The sequence below is a fragment of the Apiospora kogelbergensis genome (assembly GCF_038363985.1).
Source record: "Apiospora kogelbergensis strain CBS 113332 chromosome Unknown utg000008l_segment0_segment0, whole genome shotgun sequence".
Classification (NCBI taxonomy): Eukaryota; Fungi; Ascomycota; class Sordariomycetes; order Amphisphaeriales; family Apiosporaceae; genus Apiospora; species Apiospora kogelbergensis.
In genome coordinates, this window is record NW_027117425.1 from 608,758 (window position 1) to 628,204 (window position 19,447).

The 19,447-nt window shown below is 56.7% G+C and overlaps 7 protein-coding genes across 7 annotated transcripts; 4 read left to right on the top strand and 3 right to left on the bottom strand.

The window, feature by feature from the left end:
- Positions 1–1,317: 1,317 nt before the first annotated feature.
- On the bottom strand, positions 1,318–2,366 carry PG998_012135 (uncharacterized protein; the record flags this gene model as incomplete). Its single annotated transcript, XM_066878951.1, has 2 exons — positions 1,318–1,342; positions 1,414–2,366. The coding sequence occupies 2 exons, from the start codon at positions 2,364–2,366 to the stop codon at positions 1,318–1,320; spliced, it is 978 nt and encodes a 325-aa protein (XP_066725335.1).
- A 2,155-nt stretch (positions 2,367–4,521) lies between these two features.
- PG998_012136 (uncharacterized protein) lies at positions 4,522–10,259 on the top strand (the record flags this gene model as incomplete). Its single annotated transcript, XM_066878952.1, has 4 exons — positions 4,522–4,571; positions 4,670–5,816; positions 5,918–8,017; positions 9,201–10,259. The coding sequence occupies 4 exons, from the start codon at positions 4,522–4,524 to the stop codon at positions 10,257–10,259; spliced, it is 4,356 nt and encodes a 1,451-aa protein (XP_066725336.1).
- A 177-nt stretch (positions 10,260–10,436) lies between these two features.
- On the top strand, positions 10,437–12,455 carry PG998_012137 (uncharacterized protein; the record flags this gene model as incomplete). Its single annotated transcript, XM_066878953.1, has 1 exon — positions 10,437–12,455. One exon carries the CDS (start codon positions 10,437–10,439, stop codon positions 12,453–12,455), a length of 2,019 nt encoding a protein of 672 aa, XP_066725337.1.
- Positions 12,456–12,814: 359 nt separating this feature from the next.
- Positions 12,815–13,798, top strand: PG998_012138 (uncharacterized protein; the record flags this gene model as incomplete). Its single annotated transcript, XM_066878954.1, has 1 exon — positions 12,815–13,798. The coding sequence occupies one exon, from the start codon at positions 12,815–12,817 to the stop codon at positions 13,796–13,798; it is 984 nt and encodes a 327-aa protein (XP_066725338.1).
- A 450-nt stretch (positions 13,799–14,248) lies between these two features.
- PG998_012139 (uncharacterized protein) lies at positions 14,249–15,604 on the top strand (the record flags this gene model as incomplete). The annotated part of the gene is made up of 1 exon (XM_066878955.1): positions 14,249–15,604. One exon carries the CDS (start codon positions 14,249–14,251, stop codon positions 15,602–15,604), a length of 1,356 nt encoding a protein of 451 aa, XP_066725339.1.
- An 860-nt stretch (positions 15,605–16,464) lies between these two features.
- On the bottom strand, positions 16,465–17,229 carry PG998_012140 (uncharacterized protein; the record flags this gene model as incomplete). The annotated part of the gene is made up of 1 exon (XM_066878956.1): positions 16,465–17,229. The coding sequence occupies one exon, from the start codon at positions 17,227–17,229 to the stop codon at positions 16,465–16,467; it is 765 nt and encodes a 254-aa protein (XP_066725340.1).
- A 751-nt stretch (positions 17,230–17,980) lies between these two features.
- PG998_012141 (uncharacterized protein) lies at positions 17,981–19,182 on the bottom strand (the record flags this gene model as incomplete). The annotated part of the gene is made up of 2 exons (XM_066878957.1): positions 17,981–18,820; positions 18,958–19,182. 2 exons carry the CDS (start codon positions 19,180–19,182, stop codon positions 17,981–17,983), a joined length of 1,065 nt encoding a protein of 354 aa, XP_066725341.1.
- Positions 19,183–19,447: the final 265 nt, after the last annotated feature.

Genomic DNA, 19,447 nt, shown 5'->3' on the forward strand with positions numbered 1-19,447 from the left:
CAACTTTGTCTTCCATATCCGGCCAAGCCCGGCTAACGGGAACCCTATGATATTTGCGGGACTCGTATGTGACGAATGCGGAGGGCTTTCCACGAGTCTGCAAATACTATCAGGGATACCCCCTCCTCTTGTTGCTCCGTGACGATACTAGTTGGACACTGGTACATAAACATGCATCAGACCTGCAGAATGCCCTTGCCTAAAGCAAGAAGAACTACTGCAGGTCGCCAGTGAATGGCGAAAAAGCAAAGGCAACTTACTAACACACTCTGCTGTTTGCGGAAATTCTGGACGGATGGCGGGGGTGGAGATGGTGGGGGTTGTGGATGAATGTTTAGCTTCGGTTCGATATGGACCGAGAGAAGGAAATATGGGCGGGAGGCGGAATGGGGGCCTGGGGAAAGGGCCCCTTCGTCAACGACGTTGCATACCGCGACACGCTAATAGAGGCTAGTCGTGGCAGATGCTACGCCAGGAACAAGATATATAAGTACGATCCTCGCTTTGTCTATAGCGCCGAGCGAGTGCCATTTGTCTCTTAGCAAAGGTACGAAAGTCATGATCGAACCTGGTTGAACGCACATGCTATAATCTTTGACTGCGGAGGTTGGACAGGAGGAAATGAGGCTCGAGGCAAATAGACACACGACGTACGAGTAGAGGCAATATACTGATATGCTTCAGGAAAAAAGGACTCCCTTCGGATTTCTTATGTGAAGTAATCAGCCACGAGAGAACATAAAACCCCGTTCGAAGTAGTCATGACACGATGTTTAAAGCAACACGCAACCTCTTGCTGCGATCAGTCCCGTGCTATAATGTGATTTTCTCCCCACTTCTCCCTCGCAAGAAACGGACTTCATGCGGGAGGTATAAGCGATTCATGTGATAGTAGGGATATGTGCAAGGTACAATCATTCGTTAGAGGGGCGAAGGCTGGTGTCTCAACGGCTGGCGGCGGCAGAGACCCCTATTTACGGCTGTTACCAATAAGGGGTACAATAATAGAAATATGTTACTACAAGAGTGCCGCTAAACTAGTAGTGAGATAAAAGAAATGCAAGTAATGTAGCAGCTACTTATAACATTCGGCGGATCGGTGGCATTAGAACATCTAGTTTTGTCCGATCCCAGCGCCGCTCATCGGGGCGACAAAGGGATCAGGGAAATAATATACAGAAGTGATGGTACACACAAACGCCGTTCGCCGCAGTCTCTGTCTCTTGGATTCGTGTAGTTCAAGTTCCCGTCTATTCATTCTTCTTCTTTAACCCGCAGCATGGTGTGGTATGGAAGGAGTCGGTACTACAGCCGCAATCAACCCGCAATCAATACCCATAATCTGTTGAACAAAGTCAGTATCACTGCGGTAAGGGGAATAGGGGTAAGAGGGGGCAGGATGTTTTGGCTTACAAGAAAAATATCATCAGCACGCCAAACATCTTGGCGATCAGCCATCGGTTGCTAGAGACACTTGACCAGTACTTGAGCAGCTCCTTCTGTGCGCCCTGGACGTTGTCCACGACGTCCTCGGTGTTGGCGTCTATACGCTGGATCTGCTCGCTCTGCTCCGACACCATCTGCGCGAGCTGGCCAAAGATGGAGCCCAGCTCGCCGATTGTCCGTTCGATGGCCTCAATTGCTTCGCCTCGCTGCGCGATGTACGTGTTCTGCGGTTGCGCCTCCTCCATCATCAGCAGCTGCTGGTCGCCAACGGGGTTCAGCGACAGCGTGTCGCCGCCGGGCGACGGGGTGCCCCTACTCGGCGTGCCGTAGAGCGGCGAGGCCGACTGCTGTATGGCGGGCTGGGCGTGCTGCGCGACCGAGGATACGAAGTTCTCGGTGCGCGAGCGCGAGGCCTGGATGTTCTTGGTGCGGACCTCGAGCACCTCCTTGAAGTTGGCCGAGACGTCGGTCAGCTTGCCCTGGAGCATGAAAACGACGTTCTTGTTGTGCTCGCCGACCTGGTCGCCCTTGGCCTGGCCCGGGTGCTGCTGCCGCGTCAGGTCCTGGAGCCCGTGGATCTGCTGGTTGAGCGAGGAGAGGTCCTGCTTGATGATGAAGGTGAGCTCGTTGATCTCGACCGGCCGGTCGTCGAACAGCGTCTTGCGCTTCGCCAGCTGCGCCAGCTTCTCGAGCTTCGCCATAGTCCCCGCGATGCCGCGGCCGATGTCCGCCGCCCGCCGCGCGAACTCGGACCGGCGTGGCCGCTGGCCTGAGCCGTCGCCATTGGCGTCGGCCTTTTGCTGGTCCGTGAGGAGCGATCTTCGTTGCGCGCCGACTTTGGACTGGGCTTGTCGCTTCTGCACTTGCGTCAGGACCGACTTGAACTCGGCGGTCCGGTCCTGGATGGATGCGACGGCCATTGTGTTGGTTGCTGGTTGATTTGTACCCTTCCCAACAGATGAGTCGCTTTCGCCTCCCTCTCTGTGCTTTTTATCGATCGAGTATCCTTCTTGTGCGTCCGGCGCGAAAAGGTAGTTGTAGACGCAAAGTCAAGAATTATTAATTGAAACTGTACAGTTGTCGGAGAAGAGCGCAAGTTGTAGGCGTGGGACGTATTCAAGTTTCGGAGATGGCGTATTTACGAATCCGCTATTGTTGTCGTTATCGCCGGCTGAGGGAGGGTTGGAAAGTCGCGCAGGCCGACAGATTAGTGAAGGACGATTTGAGGGGGTATCACAAAATGAGTCTATAAAGTGAAGTGTCACCTAGACAGGCTGGCAAGCGAAGCGAATGCGAACTGATGGAAGAGTGCAGGAAAAGGATGATGGATTGATGGGGTTTGGTGGCATCAAGGGTCTGTCTACTAAGGTTACGAGAGTCCCTGGCATGGACGGCCGGTCTTGTTGGGCCATTCACGCTCTTCCTCTGACCAGGTGGTTGCGCGGCCGGGTCCCCACTCTGATTCTCTCTGGCGAGCCCAAGGTTTTGGGGAAACGTGTTCGAGAAAAGACAAGCACTCCAGTGGCTGTGCAGCGCCTTACAGCGCCTCTAGCCTGTGGCAACACGCGGCGAAGAAAAGGAGACACTTCTTCTGGACACTGGACGTTTCCAGACTGTTTGCTTGTATTCAATTGATGACCATGTCTTAGATGGAATACATCTACAACAGAAACCCGAAGTCTCAGATCTGCACCTGTACAGCAATGATGGGCATTGAAGACGTTGGCATGTCAAAGATGTCAAGATGTTAGTTGAAGACAATCCTCTGGGCAGGTGTCTGGGCCTGGGCACTCGCGCCGATAAAAAGAAACTGGAGTCTGCAAACGACCCTATCACCACCCTAAATCGTTTAGCATGGTGGAGAGAGGTTGTTTCGTTTCCCGCCATAGCCGAGGACGACACAATGGCAGCACCCAGCCTGGTACCACGGCAGTGGATGCCATCGGTCATCGCCCGCCCCGATGCCCGATGCTACAGAGACAGAGAGAACAAGAGAGAGACGATGGTGGGCTTTTGTTGCGTTACGTAGCATCTGAGCATCGTCATCACAATGGATCAGTTTTGTCGATCACTGGCCCGTGTGCTGGGGAGTTCACGAGATTTGACAACCAGCAACACGCAGGACGACAGCGTGTGGCATGTGGTGTGTGTTCTGGTGTGAGTATAATCTTAGACAGTGCCGCGACCTCAGCTGCAATACGAAATGAACCATCTCGAAAACCGGAAGGGTTGGAGGCTTGGAGGCTTGGGGGCTTGGAGGGGTGCTAGACCGAATGTCGAATTTCCTATTTCCTCAGAATCCTTCACAATGAATTTTCCCGCCGTCACCCGCCTTCAACCCCCTGCTGCCCACTGTAAACTGGCCTGCCCTACCAGCCTACTGCGTCTGAACTGAACGGCCTTGAACCATAAAGCGTTTATTGGGACCGACCACTGCAACTAGAATCGGCCAACACCAACAACACATCTTGTCGCGACAGATTTGGTTTCGGCCATCACCATTTCGGACGTCGATTTACAATCCCGGGTCAACTCTCGTATTTCTTGTATATACTGCCATATTATCCTTTCAAGCCGCCGGCTGAGATTGGAATCATTCCAGCCCGTTCCTGAGCAGCCCATTCTCGAGTCTGCCCACTCTAGCGTTGCCTCCCCTCCACGTCATCCCTTGCCCCCCGGCTCTCTATCTTGCTCGTACTGTAACTCGACAGGGCTTCTTCTCGCAAGGGTGTTCCAATGAGCTGAACTGGACCGGACAGCCACGACCGGGACGACCTTGCGACCTCCATTCAATACAGCCCGCTTTTCAATCATCGCGATACGTTGGTGGGACTCTCCCCATTACATACACTCGATCGCATCGTGTAAACACGGCCTTGAACCTGCTGCCACTGTAGCCTCCCTCATCTATTGTGTACCATCGCTTTCTTCACACCCCGACCTCTTGCGATAGATACAGTTGCGACTCGTTCCCAGCTACCCGCCAACTTTCAGTATACCGCTACATTCGACGGCTCGGCATGTTGTCGCAATAAGCCGGGCCCTTGTTCCATTGCATGGTGAAGAATCGCTACGATGGACGGCACTTATGGCAATATCTACCCAAACCGGACCGCCTCGCCAATGTGAGCAATACTCCGCCTCAAGCCCAATCTTTTCGTAATGTCCATATCCAGGACCCTATAGTAGACACTTATTGACACAAGATTGCCTGTTCTCATAGGACGCCTGGCACGCCGACCGCCTACCAGACCAACATTAATCGTACCAAGACGAGGAAATGGGTAGAAGCAAAAGTCCAAAACTACGATGGCGACGATTGGGGTGACGATTACGACGATGAAGAAGAACCAGAAGCACAGCCCCCTCCGACCAAGCCTACGGGTCTTCGACAACCGGGCCAGGGCGCCGCCGAGAGCACACCCGTCACGTCGCCTTATGGCCAGGCGCCGGTGCCTCATGCCGTAGGTCCGCGCGCCATGCCGATGCCAAGCCACGTCAGAAAGACTTCGACTGGTCTCAGGACCCCGAGCGGCGCCCCTCCGCTGCAAGTTCAGACACAACAACATCAGTCCAATGTCCCAAATGAACAAGGTTACGGTTCCGGCTCGGGCGACACTAGTGGTTTGCCTTCGTCCGTGGCCAGCGCCCCCAACCGATTTGTCGCAGATCAACCATCCCCTCAGCAACCGACTGCTGCTCGTCAGAACCCCTCGGCTGCGACTTATTCGGGTCGACCAGAGCAGACGGGACCCCTCATGTCCCCGTCTGCCCAGACTCGTGGCCGAGCATCCTCTTCGACCCAAGCAGCGCCTAACCCGTCTTCCGCACGCTTCCCTCCACGCAAGAGCAGTATGAGCCGACAGGACATGCCTGACCCTGCCGACATTTCGAGGCCTCGATCTGGCTCCCGGCCGGGCTCAAGCTCGGGCTCTGCGCGACCTTGGATGGAGCAGAGAACGAACTCCCCAGGCCAAACAACGAATGCGTCGAAACCGCTGCCATTTGTACGACCAGCGGACATCTACCGTCGCATGGAGGAAGAGAAGTCGAGGTCTTCTTTGGACTCCAGCAGGCCGAGCATGGACAGCAACGACGGGGGTGCCATGCGGTCACCCGAACGGCGGCGCCCGAGTTTTGACAGGGACGACCCCGCATCCGATACCTCACGGGGATTGAAGACGACCTTGGCACCGGTGGCGGAGAGAAGAAGCGAATATGGAATGGATCGCTTGCTAGCCAACTCGAACGCCGATACAGCAGAGGCGTCTCGTGCCCAGCAACCCACCGAGGGTGCCAAGAATAACTATATCAGCGATGAACAATCGCGCCTGAACAAGCTAGAATTGCAGGGTTCGCGACGGCTTTCGGTCAGCCCCCAATTGCCGAACTTGTCACGCATGTCGGGTTTCGGGGACGATTTCTTCTCCGGGGGTCTACCCCTGGAACAACTAGCGAGGCACAACCTCAGTATTTCCTTGAGGATCCCAATCCGATCGCCGGGTCTCACGGGGCTTCCAATGCCCCAACCGCTGCTTCTGACCTGCCACACAGGGCTCCCAGTCTTCTCGAAGGACCGGCCCTCGGAACTAGTCTGACGAGCAAAGATTCGGCAGGACAACCGGCATCGGCGGCGCCTGCAGAAGCCAATACGGTAACACCTAACCAGAAGGCTTCCGAGACATCCAGGCCGTCAAGGCCATCGATTCCCGGCGGCTGGGTTACGGAGACAACTATGGCAGGGTCAGAAACCCCGACGCCAATGGAAAACAGCGGACTTCCAACGAGACAACTGTCCCCGCCGCAAGAGGAAACCTCGCCGGTTACCCAATTTGGTACGGAGGACCTGGTGCCAACTACCGCGGTCAAGCAGGCTCAACCTCTCGACACGACACCCAAGATGGCCCCCCAGAATGATGGGTTTGGAGGCGCAACAGGCAAACATGACCAGAATGTTGCTAATGAGGTGGCTCCTACCGGACCTGCTTCTCATGCTGCCCCTCGGTCGCTGCCTCCTTTGCAAATAGGCAATTCTGAAGACATGTCTCATCTTCAGAGGGAAACAACCTCCAACTCCACCAGTACTGGCGCGCAGCCAGAGCCGTCTCCGTCTCAATTCGTTCCGACCGCTCCTCTTAACCCCCGACGAGTCGAGACATCGGACGGCGAGTTCGTTGCCAGGATGCCTCCGCGCAATTTGACGATGAGTTCTATCGAAACATCTTCTCCAGATGAGACTGATCGCCTAAGAGATGATATCATGAAGTCTTTGAACGCTAGTCCAGTCCCTACTGGTGGCTTGCTCGGACCAAGTTCGGGCTCTTTGGAAGGCGCGGGTTTAACACGAGAAAGCACATATTTGTCTGATGTCTATGATGATTATTTGGGACCTGCAGAGGACAAATCGTTACAGGAAACTGGGCGGGCAATAAGAGATGCCGGCAAGGATAACCCGCCGCTATTCCAAGGGCCGTCTCAAATCGACCCCGAGCCTTCTTCAATATCGGCAACAACACCTTCCGCACAAGCGCCGCCAAAAATTGCGGAGGCACCGACTTTCAAGAGGCGATTTTCGTGGGAAGGTGGTGGTCCAGAAGAAGTATCTACAAGTCCCACTACTGACACCAACACTCCATTCTTTGGTGCAGACACGTCACAAGATCCAGCAAAGACATCCACCTCTTCGCCATCTGTCCCTACCACTACTGTCGACTCATCTGCGGCGCCGACCCCGGCAGTACATATCAATCCAGATAATGACGGGACTATGTCCCATCAGGTATCGCTGGTCAGCAGCCGTGGCCCCGAGGGACTTGGGGTTGCCGGTCTCGAGCCGCCGTCGCCGGTGTCTATACTTTCCAATAGAAAAAGCCTAGCCTCTGCAGGAATTGATCACTCCAAGCGTTTGTCGCTTGCCGACGAGAAGTCGCTTATGGAAGAGACTTCCCAGCCGCCGAGCCCGCCCCACGCTCAACATCCCGCCCTTTCCCCATCGACAGAGCAGATGACAATGGCCGATCCAGCCCCGTCGGAGCCGGCCCCGGCTCCAACGTCTTCTCTTCATCCCCAAATTTTAACGTGGAGGGAGATTCTTAGCCTTCCTACGCTCCCCATGCGTTCGGAAGCGTTTGAAAAGGCGAGGGTGCAGTACTCGGAGATGGATTCCGGCTTGGGCAACTGGTTGCAGCACATGCAGGGCCAAGCAGAAGGTGGCAATGCGGCTGGTTCCGAGACGAACCTACCGTTAGCGGGCGCATCAGGCCCCATGCAGAGCCCGACATCTGCTGGGGGACAAGAACCATATTACCAGCAGTACCTTAACGCCAGCAACCCCAGCCTTTCGACGGCACCGCAGCCCGGCATAGTCCGACAAGGGACCGGGAACCTGCTACAAGGCCAACAGCCGTCGAGCGGGTTTGGCGCACCCAACCAAATAGGGGCGAAGAGCAAGGAGCTCCTTCACTCCGCAGCGGGCTTTGGCAACAAAGCGACCAAACAGGGATTCAAGTCGGGGATGAAATTGTTCAACAAGGGCAAGAGCAAGTTCCGAGGAGCTGGCACAGGCGACAAGGTATATCAATGATTGTTTCTTCGCTTCACACGGAAAACCTCCTCCCTATGCCTACCGAGTATTTTGAGTGTAGTATATATTACACACATCTGGCTTGCAGGGTTGCACCATATTCTCTTCTTTCTTTCTTTCTTTCTTCGCTCCTCCTTTTCACATATTGAACCCCTCTGGCCACCATCACCCAAGCCTACTTCCACTCGTACGTATGCACCGACAGAAGCGACCACGTGGGCGTGATACTCTCTGCAGCCAGGCTTACCTTCATATTGCGCCACAAAGATCTGGAGCGAATAAGCCTCTACGTGAGAAAGGTTCCCTGCTTATCTTGGGGGCCAAAGGCTGGGGGTGCCAACCAAAGCTCTGTACCATGTTCAATTTACTTATTCAGCACAGGATTTCTAGAATCTTGACACCGACTGGCGGGGAGGGCTCCCTGCAAGTGTATGCGAGAGTGTGGGAAAGAGAGATACACACAACAACAGACACAAAGAGCGCGAAAGAGAAATCGAAAGTAAGATTCAGTTCAGCGAAGGGGCCGAGAAAGGGAGAAAGAATTGCTTTTTCTAAGTATCGACATAACTAGAGAGAGAGACAGAGAAAGTGTGTACGAATACAAAACATCCCCAAAAAGCAGAATGGAAGTCAGCCATACCTACTTAGTCATGGCAATCTTACACACCTCTCGCTTCGACTGCCGCCAACCGGAGTTGCATGACATGCAAACTAGCGAAAGCCTATTCATCAGTCCATCCCTCCAGTTCTCCAGCCCTCCCCCCGGTCTTCCAGCCTTTCCTCCTCCTCCGCCTAGTCCCAAGTGGTCGTTCGTTATGTTATACATGAAAAGACAAGACATAGTGCAGGTGTGATGTGATGCTGACAGGACAGACGTTTTGTGCATCAGTGATGTCCTCATTTTCTGTTTTTATTTCCCGCTCGCTTCCCAGGTTCTCTCTCCTGGTCCCACCTGTCCGTCGGGATGCTTGTAGCGGGCATTCGACAAATCGACAATGAATCTGCATGTACCTACATCCGCAAATGACCAAGTGGCTCGCTCTCCTCCCTCCCAATCTACAATGCCTGTCCTATATTTATAGACACGAAGCTTGACTATTTTCTCCATTTTCAATCTTCATTTTCCGGCAGAGAGTCTTTTTGTTATTGACATAATTTGGTACGGTTCCAGGATCGGCAGCAGGCGTCGGGCCAGCCCACCACGTCGGTACCCAGAAAACGAAATGAGCGCCGTACCTCCTTGGGCTTTAGCGTCTGGAGATGGCGCAGGGAATCGACATTGAACACTGCTGCGACCAGCACTGCGACTGCGAGCGGCACAGCGGGTGACACCACTAACCCGACCACCAGACGAAGTTCTCTCTTTCATTGGCGACTGCGCCGCTTGCCCGCAGATGATGATGCAGCTTCATCTAGGCTGGCACTTGGACATGGCTATGATGAGCAGCAACAGCAGCAGCAGCAGCAGCAGCAGCAACGGCAGCAGCAGCAATCAGCAACTGCAACAGCTGCACCAACAGTACAGCCAGGCCGTCATACCCATTCCCGTTCCCTGCCACTGCCGCCGCTTTCCCAGCCGCAAAAAGCGACCCCAACAACATCAGTAGTCGCACCGTCAGCAGCTAGGGCCAACGGCAGGACTCGACCGGCTAGAAGCAGCTCCCAGTTCTCTCTTCCCTTTCTGTCTAGCTTCTCACCGTTCAAATCATTCGGTCGTAGCGACAACCAATCTTCTGTGTCTGCTCATCCTCCCGCAATCTCAGAGAGAGACAACTGCGACCGGGCCGCTAATACTACTACTACTACTAATAATACTGGCTCCTACTTCTCCTCCTGCGACCAAGAGGAGGAAGCCCGTGTGCGACAAGCGCCTTCCAATTCGTCGGGTCGTCCGCTAGACTCCATAGCGGCCCCGACCGCCGCCGCCGCACCTGCGCCTGCATCCTCTTTGCCCTCGTCGAGGCCAGTCTTTCGCGATTGGGACGAACGCGTCAACGAGCCTCATCAGTATCATCCTCAATTGGCGCCGCCTGCCCCCATTAGCAAGTCGCAGCCCACCTGGGACCCCTCGACCGGCACGCCTCTGCTCGAAGAAGAGGGTTTCGACCTCGACCCGCCCTCTGCTGCTGCAGCTCAGCCGCAGCATCAGCACCAACAGCCGCCTTGTCAGTTCCCTAACTACCCTTCCTCACTTCACCCCTCCCCTTCGGTCGCGCCCGCGAAACTCTAACCCCTTGCTCCGCATCCCCAAAAAGCTAACCTGCGCATCAAACACTTCAAGTCACAGTCCGTATGATCGGGTCCGAGTAACCCTGCTGCGAAACTCTCTTCCTGTCGCGACTTGCGAGCCCGCCCTCCCGGCAACTGCCGACGACCCACGCCGGAGCCGAGATCATGGCTGCCCCCCATGGCTGCTAACTTCGCCGCCGCCGCCGACCCGCAACCCCCTACCGAACCTTATCCTCAACAACAGCCATACCTTCAACAGCAGCAGCAGCAGCAGCAGCAACAACAACAGCACTTTCAGCAACAGCAACAGCAGTATCAGCAACAGGAATCGCATCCCCCACCGCCCCCGACACGACAGACTTCGTTTGGACTCCCTTCCATTCCTCGAACAACATCATTTGGCTGGGGCAGCAAGAAAAGCGCGACAGAAGAAGACAGAGGGATCCCGTCACCTGTCGGTCCATCAAACGACACGAACCTACCGCAGCCGCCGTCGACCGAATCCGACACATCGGGTGAGGAGGCCGCGTTCGGGCCAGACTCGCGTGGCGCTTCGCCCGCCAATAAGTTCCCGCAGCCGCCATCAGGGCAACAACAGTCCTACGGTCACATCCCGATACAAGCGCCACCGTCGTCGCAACCTCATGTCTCAATGTCCCACCACATCGCCAACCAGATGGCCCCTAACAGCCAGCCGATGAACGGATTTGGCCCCGGCCCGTCTCAGCAGGCTGCCAATGGCTTCGGCGGCTCGGCATCGGATGCGAATCGCAACTCCCCGCGCATTCCCAGCAGCTCTCAGCACCCAGCCATGGGTCGAGGCAGCCCCTTGTTGAACCAACCAGGTCAAATGCCCCGCCAGACTTCGCCCTCGATGCCGGGCCAAGCATTCATGCCGTCTTTGCGGCCCGGGGGAGTCACGCCAGGGAACCCAGTCAATCAGCTTCCACCGTCGCCGCGATGGAACCTTCAAGAGTCACAGCTGTCAGAGCCTCTTGTTTCTTCCAGGAAAACGCAAAGCCCTCCGGCAGGGTACTGGGCTTATGATAAGGAAACGGGCTTAGAATCACAACCTTCTCCAGTCCCGGCCCAGCCGCTTCAGCGGACGAGGAACACTGGTCTGCCGCCGGTTTCTGCCCAGAAATACCCAGGGCTCTTCCCTGCTGGCGCTTCCAACCAGCCGCAGAGCCAGTCCCCGCCAGTACCTCAGCAGGATCAAATCCAAGTCACGCCCGTCCTCCGGCAAGATGGTTTCTCCAAGCCTGCAGCAGCCAATGAGTTCCAACCTGGCGACGACAGCAATCTCCGGCGCAACCCTAGTCTCTCGAAGGAGATAGGCGGCAGCAAGTTCAATCGTCGGAGCAGCACCGACGGGGCAGCGGGGTCGATTCGGAGCGATGACATATCCGAGAATAGCGACGTGCTGGGGTTTGAACAGGTCAGACGCGATTCTCTCCAGGCGGTCCCGCGCAACCCGCCTGCGATCAACGGCAACAACCAACCTCCTTCGCAGCAGCCGATGCAGCATTTTGAAAACATGGGCGTAGGAGAAGGGCAGGATCAGGTTGGGCCGCTCGAGGAGGGGAAGAAGAAGAAACCCTTCCACTTCGGCGGGGCCAAGAAACAGTCTTCGTTCAATGTCGTCGGCTCGGATCCGTCGGGCGCGAAGAACGACCCGCAGCCAGGCAAAGAACATGGCCTTGGCAGCGCGAGGAAAAGGCTGTCGGAGCTCAAGAGCATCAAGGGCATGTTCAACAAGAACAACGGACATGACGAGGATCCGCTGGCCAAGCCAAACCCGCAGCAAGCTCAAGCCGGCCGGCCTTCCATGTCGGACGCCCCTCCCCCTCAGCAGGGATCTCAGATGCCGCTATGGCATCAACAACCCGGAGGCCACCCTGGCCAGATGGGTGCCGGTCCCGGTCCCGGTCCTTCACCACTTGCTGGCGGGAACAGGCCTAGTATGCAGGGGGCTTCGCGTCCTCCTGCCGCTCCGATGCAACCTGGTGTTACGCAGCCGGTGAGCAATGGAGATGATGGTTCAAGGAAACCTTCCGGCTTCCTCGGTTTCCTCAATAATCGACCAGGCTCAAAATCACACGGGCATGCGGCACTTAGTGGCCAGCCTTCGCCTCCACCTGGTCAGCAGCAGTTCCGGCAGTCGGGACGGGACAGCCCCCTTTCGATCCTCGGATGACGGGCGTGGGGCAAGTTGCCGTCCCGCAACAGCAGCGTAGCCCTCCACTAGGCCAGGACTCGTCAGGATTTGTTACAGTCCCCTTTCAAGCGAACCAGCGTCCGAAGATGATTACTGTTAAAAGCGGTCAGAGCGGATCACCCAACCGGACTCGGGCATCTACACTGCCAGGCCAAGGAGGTGGTACGAACGCCCAGCAACCTCGGCAGGACGTTGTTGCCTCCAGCCGACAGGGTGCCGTTTCTCCACTACACCAAGCATCGCGAGATGACCGGCCTTTTCTTCCTTCGCAGCAGGACCCATTTGTTCAAGAACGTCCAGACGACCGCATTTGGGAACGGCCAACAGAAGCCGCCAACATGGCTACTGGCCTGTCGGCCAATGACATCTCTAATGACCCGCGTGTGCCGGCCTCGCCGCCCCTATCGCGGAAATCTTCTGAAGAGAGAATAAGTATCGGTGGCGCCTCGTTCGCACCGCGCAATACTCCGACGAGAAAGCCCGTTGGTTCTGGTCCATCGAGGGATCGAGCCGTTTCTGTCTCATCGGCCAATCCGTCCGCTGCCCCCACAACTGCGCCCACTTCCAAGTTCCAGCACGTCAAGTCGGACTCCACGGTGACTGTGGAGCCCTTGGAAGAGCATCCGGCTCTGAACGACCAGCCCTCGCTGACGCACATGGGAGAGAAGGGCGGCTTTGGCCATGGACGTCAACTGTCCATCCCAACTCCGTCTGTTTTGTCCGTGGCACAGACTCAGTCGCCGACAAGCCAAGATGCCGCGAACAGGTCGTCGGGACATTCTCAGCAGCAGCTTTCTCCCAAGCCTTCGACTGGCTTCAGTGTGCAGGCCCCCAATGTGGCCACCGACAGGCAACAACAGCCAGTTGGACCTCAGCGTGGTGGCAACAATGGTTCTCCCGGGCTTGCTCCGCCGCAAAATCCCCACGCCCAGACCTGGGGTCCTCAGGACGTGTCACGGCCAGGGACTACGCAGAGCTCGGGACCTCAGCAACAACAGAACCCGCAGCAGATTCAGAGCCAGATGAGGACGCAGACAGGCCCCGCGCAAGCACAAGAGCACCAGAAGCCAGAGCACCAGAAGAGCACGATGTCGAAGTTCTTTGGTGGTTCTAAAAAGCAGCAGGCTGCCCTTCAGCCTTCGAATTCCTCGGCTCAGTCTAAGGACAAGGAGAGGACCAAAGACAAGTTGAAGAGCGTATTTAAGCGAAGCTCAAAGGTGCCGGAGGGGGCCAGCTACAACAACAACAGCCGCAGCCGCAGCAGCCGCAGCAGCAAGGACAACAGCAGCAAGGCCAACAGCAGCAAATGCCTATGCATATGATGCAGGGTGGCCGTGGTGGACCAGGCCAGCCTATGTCGATGGGCATGCAACGTCCTCCCATGGGACCCAATGGCAGTCCTCAAGGTTCGTTCCCTGGACCTGGTCAACCTGTCGGTCCCATGCAAGCCGGCCAGGGCCGGGGTCAATTCCCGCCTCAGATGATGGCGCAAATGCAGGCTGGACGCGGCCAGATGTTTCTCCCTGGCCAGATCCCTCCCCAAATGCTTCACCAGATGCAAATGCAAGCTGGTCGTGGACAGCAGATGCCCCCCCACATGATGGCTGGAATGATGGCGGGTCGAGGTCAGCCACCGCCTCATCAACAACTACCGAATGTTGGTGGTGGTCGTGGTCAGGAACCTCAGTATGCTCAAGTCCCGATTCCTCAGGGGTACCAACCTGTGCATGGGTACGGTGGCACTGGTGCCATGGCCTTTTCGCCGTATACATATGGGCAACAGTTCCATCAAGGTCATCAGCCGCCGATGCAACAGCAATTTGGTCCAAGCCCGTCCAACTCGCCGCCTCCTGCCCAGTCGCCATTTGGCCCGGCTCAACCTCAGTTTCAAGGTGGCATGCCAACTGGTATGGTCCAAGGTCCCCCTCAGCAACAGTTCGCCCAAGGTCAGAGTATGCCTCAGGGTCAACCTCACCCTGGTTCGCATCATACCCCGACACCCCCCGCCGCAGCAGTCAATGATGCAAGGGCCACCAACCCAAGGCCAACAGCCCGGTGGCCCAATCCAGTCATTTGCGGAAGGCCCGCGCCGGTTCATCTCACCTGAGAACTCCCAAGACATTGCCCAGGGGGATGCTTCGTCGCGTGTGAGCAGCATGTCGCCCCAGAACGAAGGGGGCTTGGGCAAGCCAAACTTGCAACATATAGCCACAACTCTCGATGCGTCGCGGGAGCAGGGGCAGGGGCAACAGCAGCAGCCTAACCCTCATATCCAGCACCCAGGCTCCCCTCAGAATTATCCTCTGCCTGACTCAGCCGCCACCTTCTCCCCCGTCAACCCTGCCGCCGGTCGTCTACCCAATCCGCCCGCCCCTATGGCAGGATCCGTGCACGATTCGGAGCCTGCTACAGACAAGGGCAACATCAGCGACATTAGCCACACACCTTCGCCTCGCAGTGGCGTGAATGGTCCTGGTGTTGCCATGACTCACAACATACCCCTTGCCGACGAGCAGAACCGAAGCTCCTCCCTGAGCCCAGATCCGTCTCGTGGCCCTCATCACCAGGTGTCTAATCCTGCGCTCAACATCAATGTCGGAAAGGCCAACAGCCAATCGTCCGATACCGAGGACATATACGACGCAACGCCCCGCAAGATGCGAAGTCCTAGTGGCCAGATGCATGAGCCTGAGCGACTATCAGATAACAAGAACAATAACGCTGGGGTTGTTGGTGCTGCCGCTGCTGGTGGTGTGATCATCGGAGGCACAGCTCTCGGCATAACTGCCGGCGCTACTACTCCGGATGACATGGCACCCAATGGTGGAGGTGGCTATTTCGTACAACCGCCGAACGGCGGGAACTACGATCCCTCGGTCGGTGGTACGCCATCTGTTGCTGCGGAGTCTGTCACACCTTATGACCGTCCGGGTGCGCAGCAGCAACAGCAACAGCAGCCTGCGATACATGCGGAGCCCGAGGAGAAAATCCTTGTTGACCAGCCCGTCGAGTTGGCTGCCGCTCCGGATGACCTGGATGACGGCATGCCCGTCATGAGCGCCACGTCGTATCCTGGACAAGAATGGAACCCGTACGGTTATGGCGAGTTTGGGGATTTCGAAGCCTGATTGGCCAATTGTCCGCGTTTAATAATTCCTCACATACCCGAGAAGCACCATTATGATGGCGCTTTTACACTTGTCACGATTGCCGGACATAGCTACCTGCTCATATGTTTTCGAAGATTCATGCTTTTTAATGCTCTGGACTCTGTTATTTAATCGCGAAATACCAAAAGCCACATACCCCATCATATTGTTCTTCTAGCATTTTCAAGTCATTTATTGTCATTTTACTTACCTACATTACGCACTGGGGTTTCTTTTTTTTACGGAACGGCTGAGGCGGCGATTGCCTTGTGGACAGGCCGACATATCGGCATGGAAAGGGACAGAAATGGTAGAAAGAGGGGAAACGATGTTTTTGTAGACCAGCCAGCCAGCGTGTATACAGATTACTTAATTTGACGCCTTGACGAGGAAGCCACCCGCGCCCTGTCACCATGTGAATCGAACAAAGCGACGGACGTGAAGTGAACAAAGATTCGAATAGGGCAGTGGATGACAAGAACCAAAGAATATGTTGGACTATTGGCCTGGGGATCTGAAATCACCTCCTTTATCTCATTCGCTACAATGCAATGGACTGAGGTATGTCCATAACCCAACAATGCCGTTGTTCATTTGACAATAATATCTTTATATATCCTTCATATACTTCATCTACGTCAGTTCTAGCTTCACCCTCTGCCTCTTCTGCAACTTCTGCTGTAATCTCGAGAACTTCGCCGGCGAACATCACGATCGACGACGTCCCTCAAGACCCAACGAGCCCCATCGCGAGCACGGATTCACACAATAGTCCTTTCCTCCTCCAACGAAAACTTGGGAGGCCAACATCTTCTGTTCAAGATGTTCCCCTCGAGCCCCTACAACAGCCAGCGCTCGCTGTTCTCCCCTCCTCCCCCTCCACGCAAGCAGCAACACCAACGACCACCACAATCGCCATCATCCTCATCGTCACCGTCACAACCAGAGCCACAACCCCCCTCTCCTTCCACGGCGCCGTCCCGTCCCGCCAAAACGACGCCGCGTCGTCCCGCTTCTCCACGCCCGCCGGCGTCGCCTCCCTCTTCGCCACCCTGCGCCTGGCCCCCACCCGCCCGCCTCCGTCCCCGTCGCCGCGCCCCACGCCCGCAGCCCCTACGCGACGGACCAGCTGCTCGCCGGCCGCGCCGCCGACGCCAGCCGCACCGACCAAGCCGCGCCGCGCCCGCGCCTCGCCACCGCCCGCGCGCGCCCGGGCTACGCGCCGCTCGACCCGCGCGCCGCGCTGGGCCTGGGCGTCGGGGACGCGGCGCGCGGGCGCCGCGGCGGGGCGAGGCGGCGCTTCGCTCAGCTGCAGGAGCTGCGCGCTCGGCGGCGGGAGGAGCGGGAGAGGGCGCGGGCGGGCCGGGTGCGGGCGTGGGAGGAGGAGCGGCGGCGGCTGCGCGAGGAACGACGGCCGGACAGGGCCGGCGGCAGACAGAGGGTTGCGTTTGCTTCGGACTCGGTGCTGGGGACGGACATCGAGACGGGGGCGCCGGTGCCTTACGCGCCGCGGGCTGAGACACGGCGTGGAGAGCCGGTTGTGGTGGGGTATCCTGGGTGGGGATACGAGGAGGTGATGGGGGAGGAAAAGGGGGGGTGGCCATGTGAAGAAGTTGGAGAGGAAGGACAGCCGGCCGCCAGCTACGCATGAGATATGTTTTGGTGCATGAGACTTACGAGATTATGCTGAGATTATGCTTGTTCATTGGGTGTACCAAGATCAGGGAGGGCGGGCTGATACTTATATGAGTATCTATGATACGGGGATATGTTTTCTAGCATGTTTATGGGTCATCGATCATTGGCATTAAACCCCTCGTGTGTCTAGCACTGAGAGTCAAAAACAAATAAAGAAAACTTCACTGCAAATACGTTCCATTCGTCTGTCCTTTTGACAAGCTATTCCAGTTCCTGCATAACTACCTTTGAATCGTGTTGGTAGCTCAATACCATGCCCTTTCCTCAATGGCGAGAAATCTCCCTTTAGCTAAACACATTTCCAGTACCGGTCCCTTCTCATAACTCATCTTCTTCAAGAAAGGAAATGGCCTTCCTTCTTTCGCCTCGGGGCTGACTCGTTGCCATCCAGATATCGCCATCGTACAATTCGCTCGACTGCGCAAGCAGCATCTTCTTCCAGTCCGATCTCATCAGTGGCCTCGGATGTACTTAGCCCGTCCCAGAGCCTCAGCCTGTACACTCCACATCTTGACCCATTCGCACAAGCTCCTGACCGAACTCCTCAAGCATGTCCCTGATACTGGGCTCTCCTTCGCGCAGCGCGCCAGCCACCTCGGCCTCGAAGCTTGGCTCTGCTGTATCCACACCAGCGGCGCCGCCAAAGGTCGCAGCCTTCTAGACCGCCTTCCACTTGGCGACGGCGGCGACGGCGTCCGGGTGGGCGCTGTTGACGCCCTGGGCCACCATGTAGAACGAGGAGCGCGTCGTGTGGCTGACGCGCGGCTTGTACAGGTGCACCCGGTCCGAGAAGCGCGCGAACCGCCGGATCGTGCACAGCGTGTTCCACATCTCCACCTTGTGCAGGAGCACCACCATGGTGCCGCCGGGCTGCAGGTGCTCGAGGCCCAGGGCGAGCTGGACGTACTTGAGGCGGTAGTTCTCGTAGAGGTCGCGGTAGGTCTTGTTGGTGTTCTTGCTCGAATCGTTGTCGTCGCTGCTGGCGCCGCTGGGCTTTCCTGCTCCACTGGAGCGGTCTTGGGTCCGCAAAACATTGCCGTCGCAGAGGACGAGGTCGTAGTAGTCACCCTGCTCAATCTGGCGCGGCAGGAACTTGTCGGCGTCCGGGTGGTCGATGGGGATCTCGTCTTCAGCCACGCCCATGTCGGCGGCGAGCATGGTCACGTCGAGGAACTTCATGCAGCGCTTGCGGAACGGGCTCAGGAGGTTGCTGTAGCCGCCTTCCTTGGGGTCGAGGCTGAAGCCCATGGCGTCGCAGCCCGAGTTGAGTCGCATGGCCGTGTTGAGGAAGCCGCCGGGGGCGGCGCACAGGTCGAGCACGCGGCCTTTCTTCTTCGGGCCTCCTGGGGTCATCTTGAACGCACCGGTGACGAGGTGGAGCTCGTTGGCGATCTTGCCCATCAAATCGTAGTTGAACTTGGAGACATCCTGGGCCAGGTTGTCGGCGCGCTGGCGCTGAGTTTGGAAAGCCTTGTCGCCATCGGTGCTCTCCCATCCCTGGTTAAAAGTCAACATTGTCGAAACATGAACGATTCGATGGCAATGTTGTCAAAACATCCGCCATAAGAGGAGTGAACCAGGAGTGGACAAGGAATGGGATACGTATATTCATGTGTTGAATCTGGATTGCTTACCTTGCGTCGTAACTCAGAGAGCTGGCGAAACTCATCAACATCCTCCACATACCTAATCACAATGCTGGTCTTCTCGTTGTCCTCGCGCTGGGCCAGGTGTAAGGGCTGGTGACCCGGGGGCAAGAGGCCGACGCGAACGAGGATGTCGTCATCCCTGTTGCTTGGGTCGTTGCTGCCGCCTCCACCGCTGTCCTTGGGCGATGAGTCGATGGGGGTGTCCTTCATGATGTCAAGCGTTATGCTTCTTGCTTAAGTTGGATTGTTGGAAGCCGCGGCGGATGGCTTCAAGATTGTGGGTAACCAAGGAAGTCGGGTTTTCAGAAAGAGTATTGGGTATGACGTTGTTGCTGCCTGGTTTACTCCAAGGGCGTCGGTGGATTGTGGCGATTACGTGACGGGGAGGGAAGGTGCTCTCGAAACGTACCTACCCAAACCGAACAACTGTTGTTGTTTTTGTTGTTGCGGAAACAGACCTCCCTGTGGGCAGCAG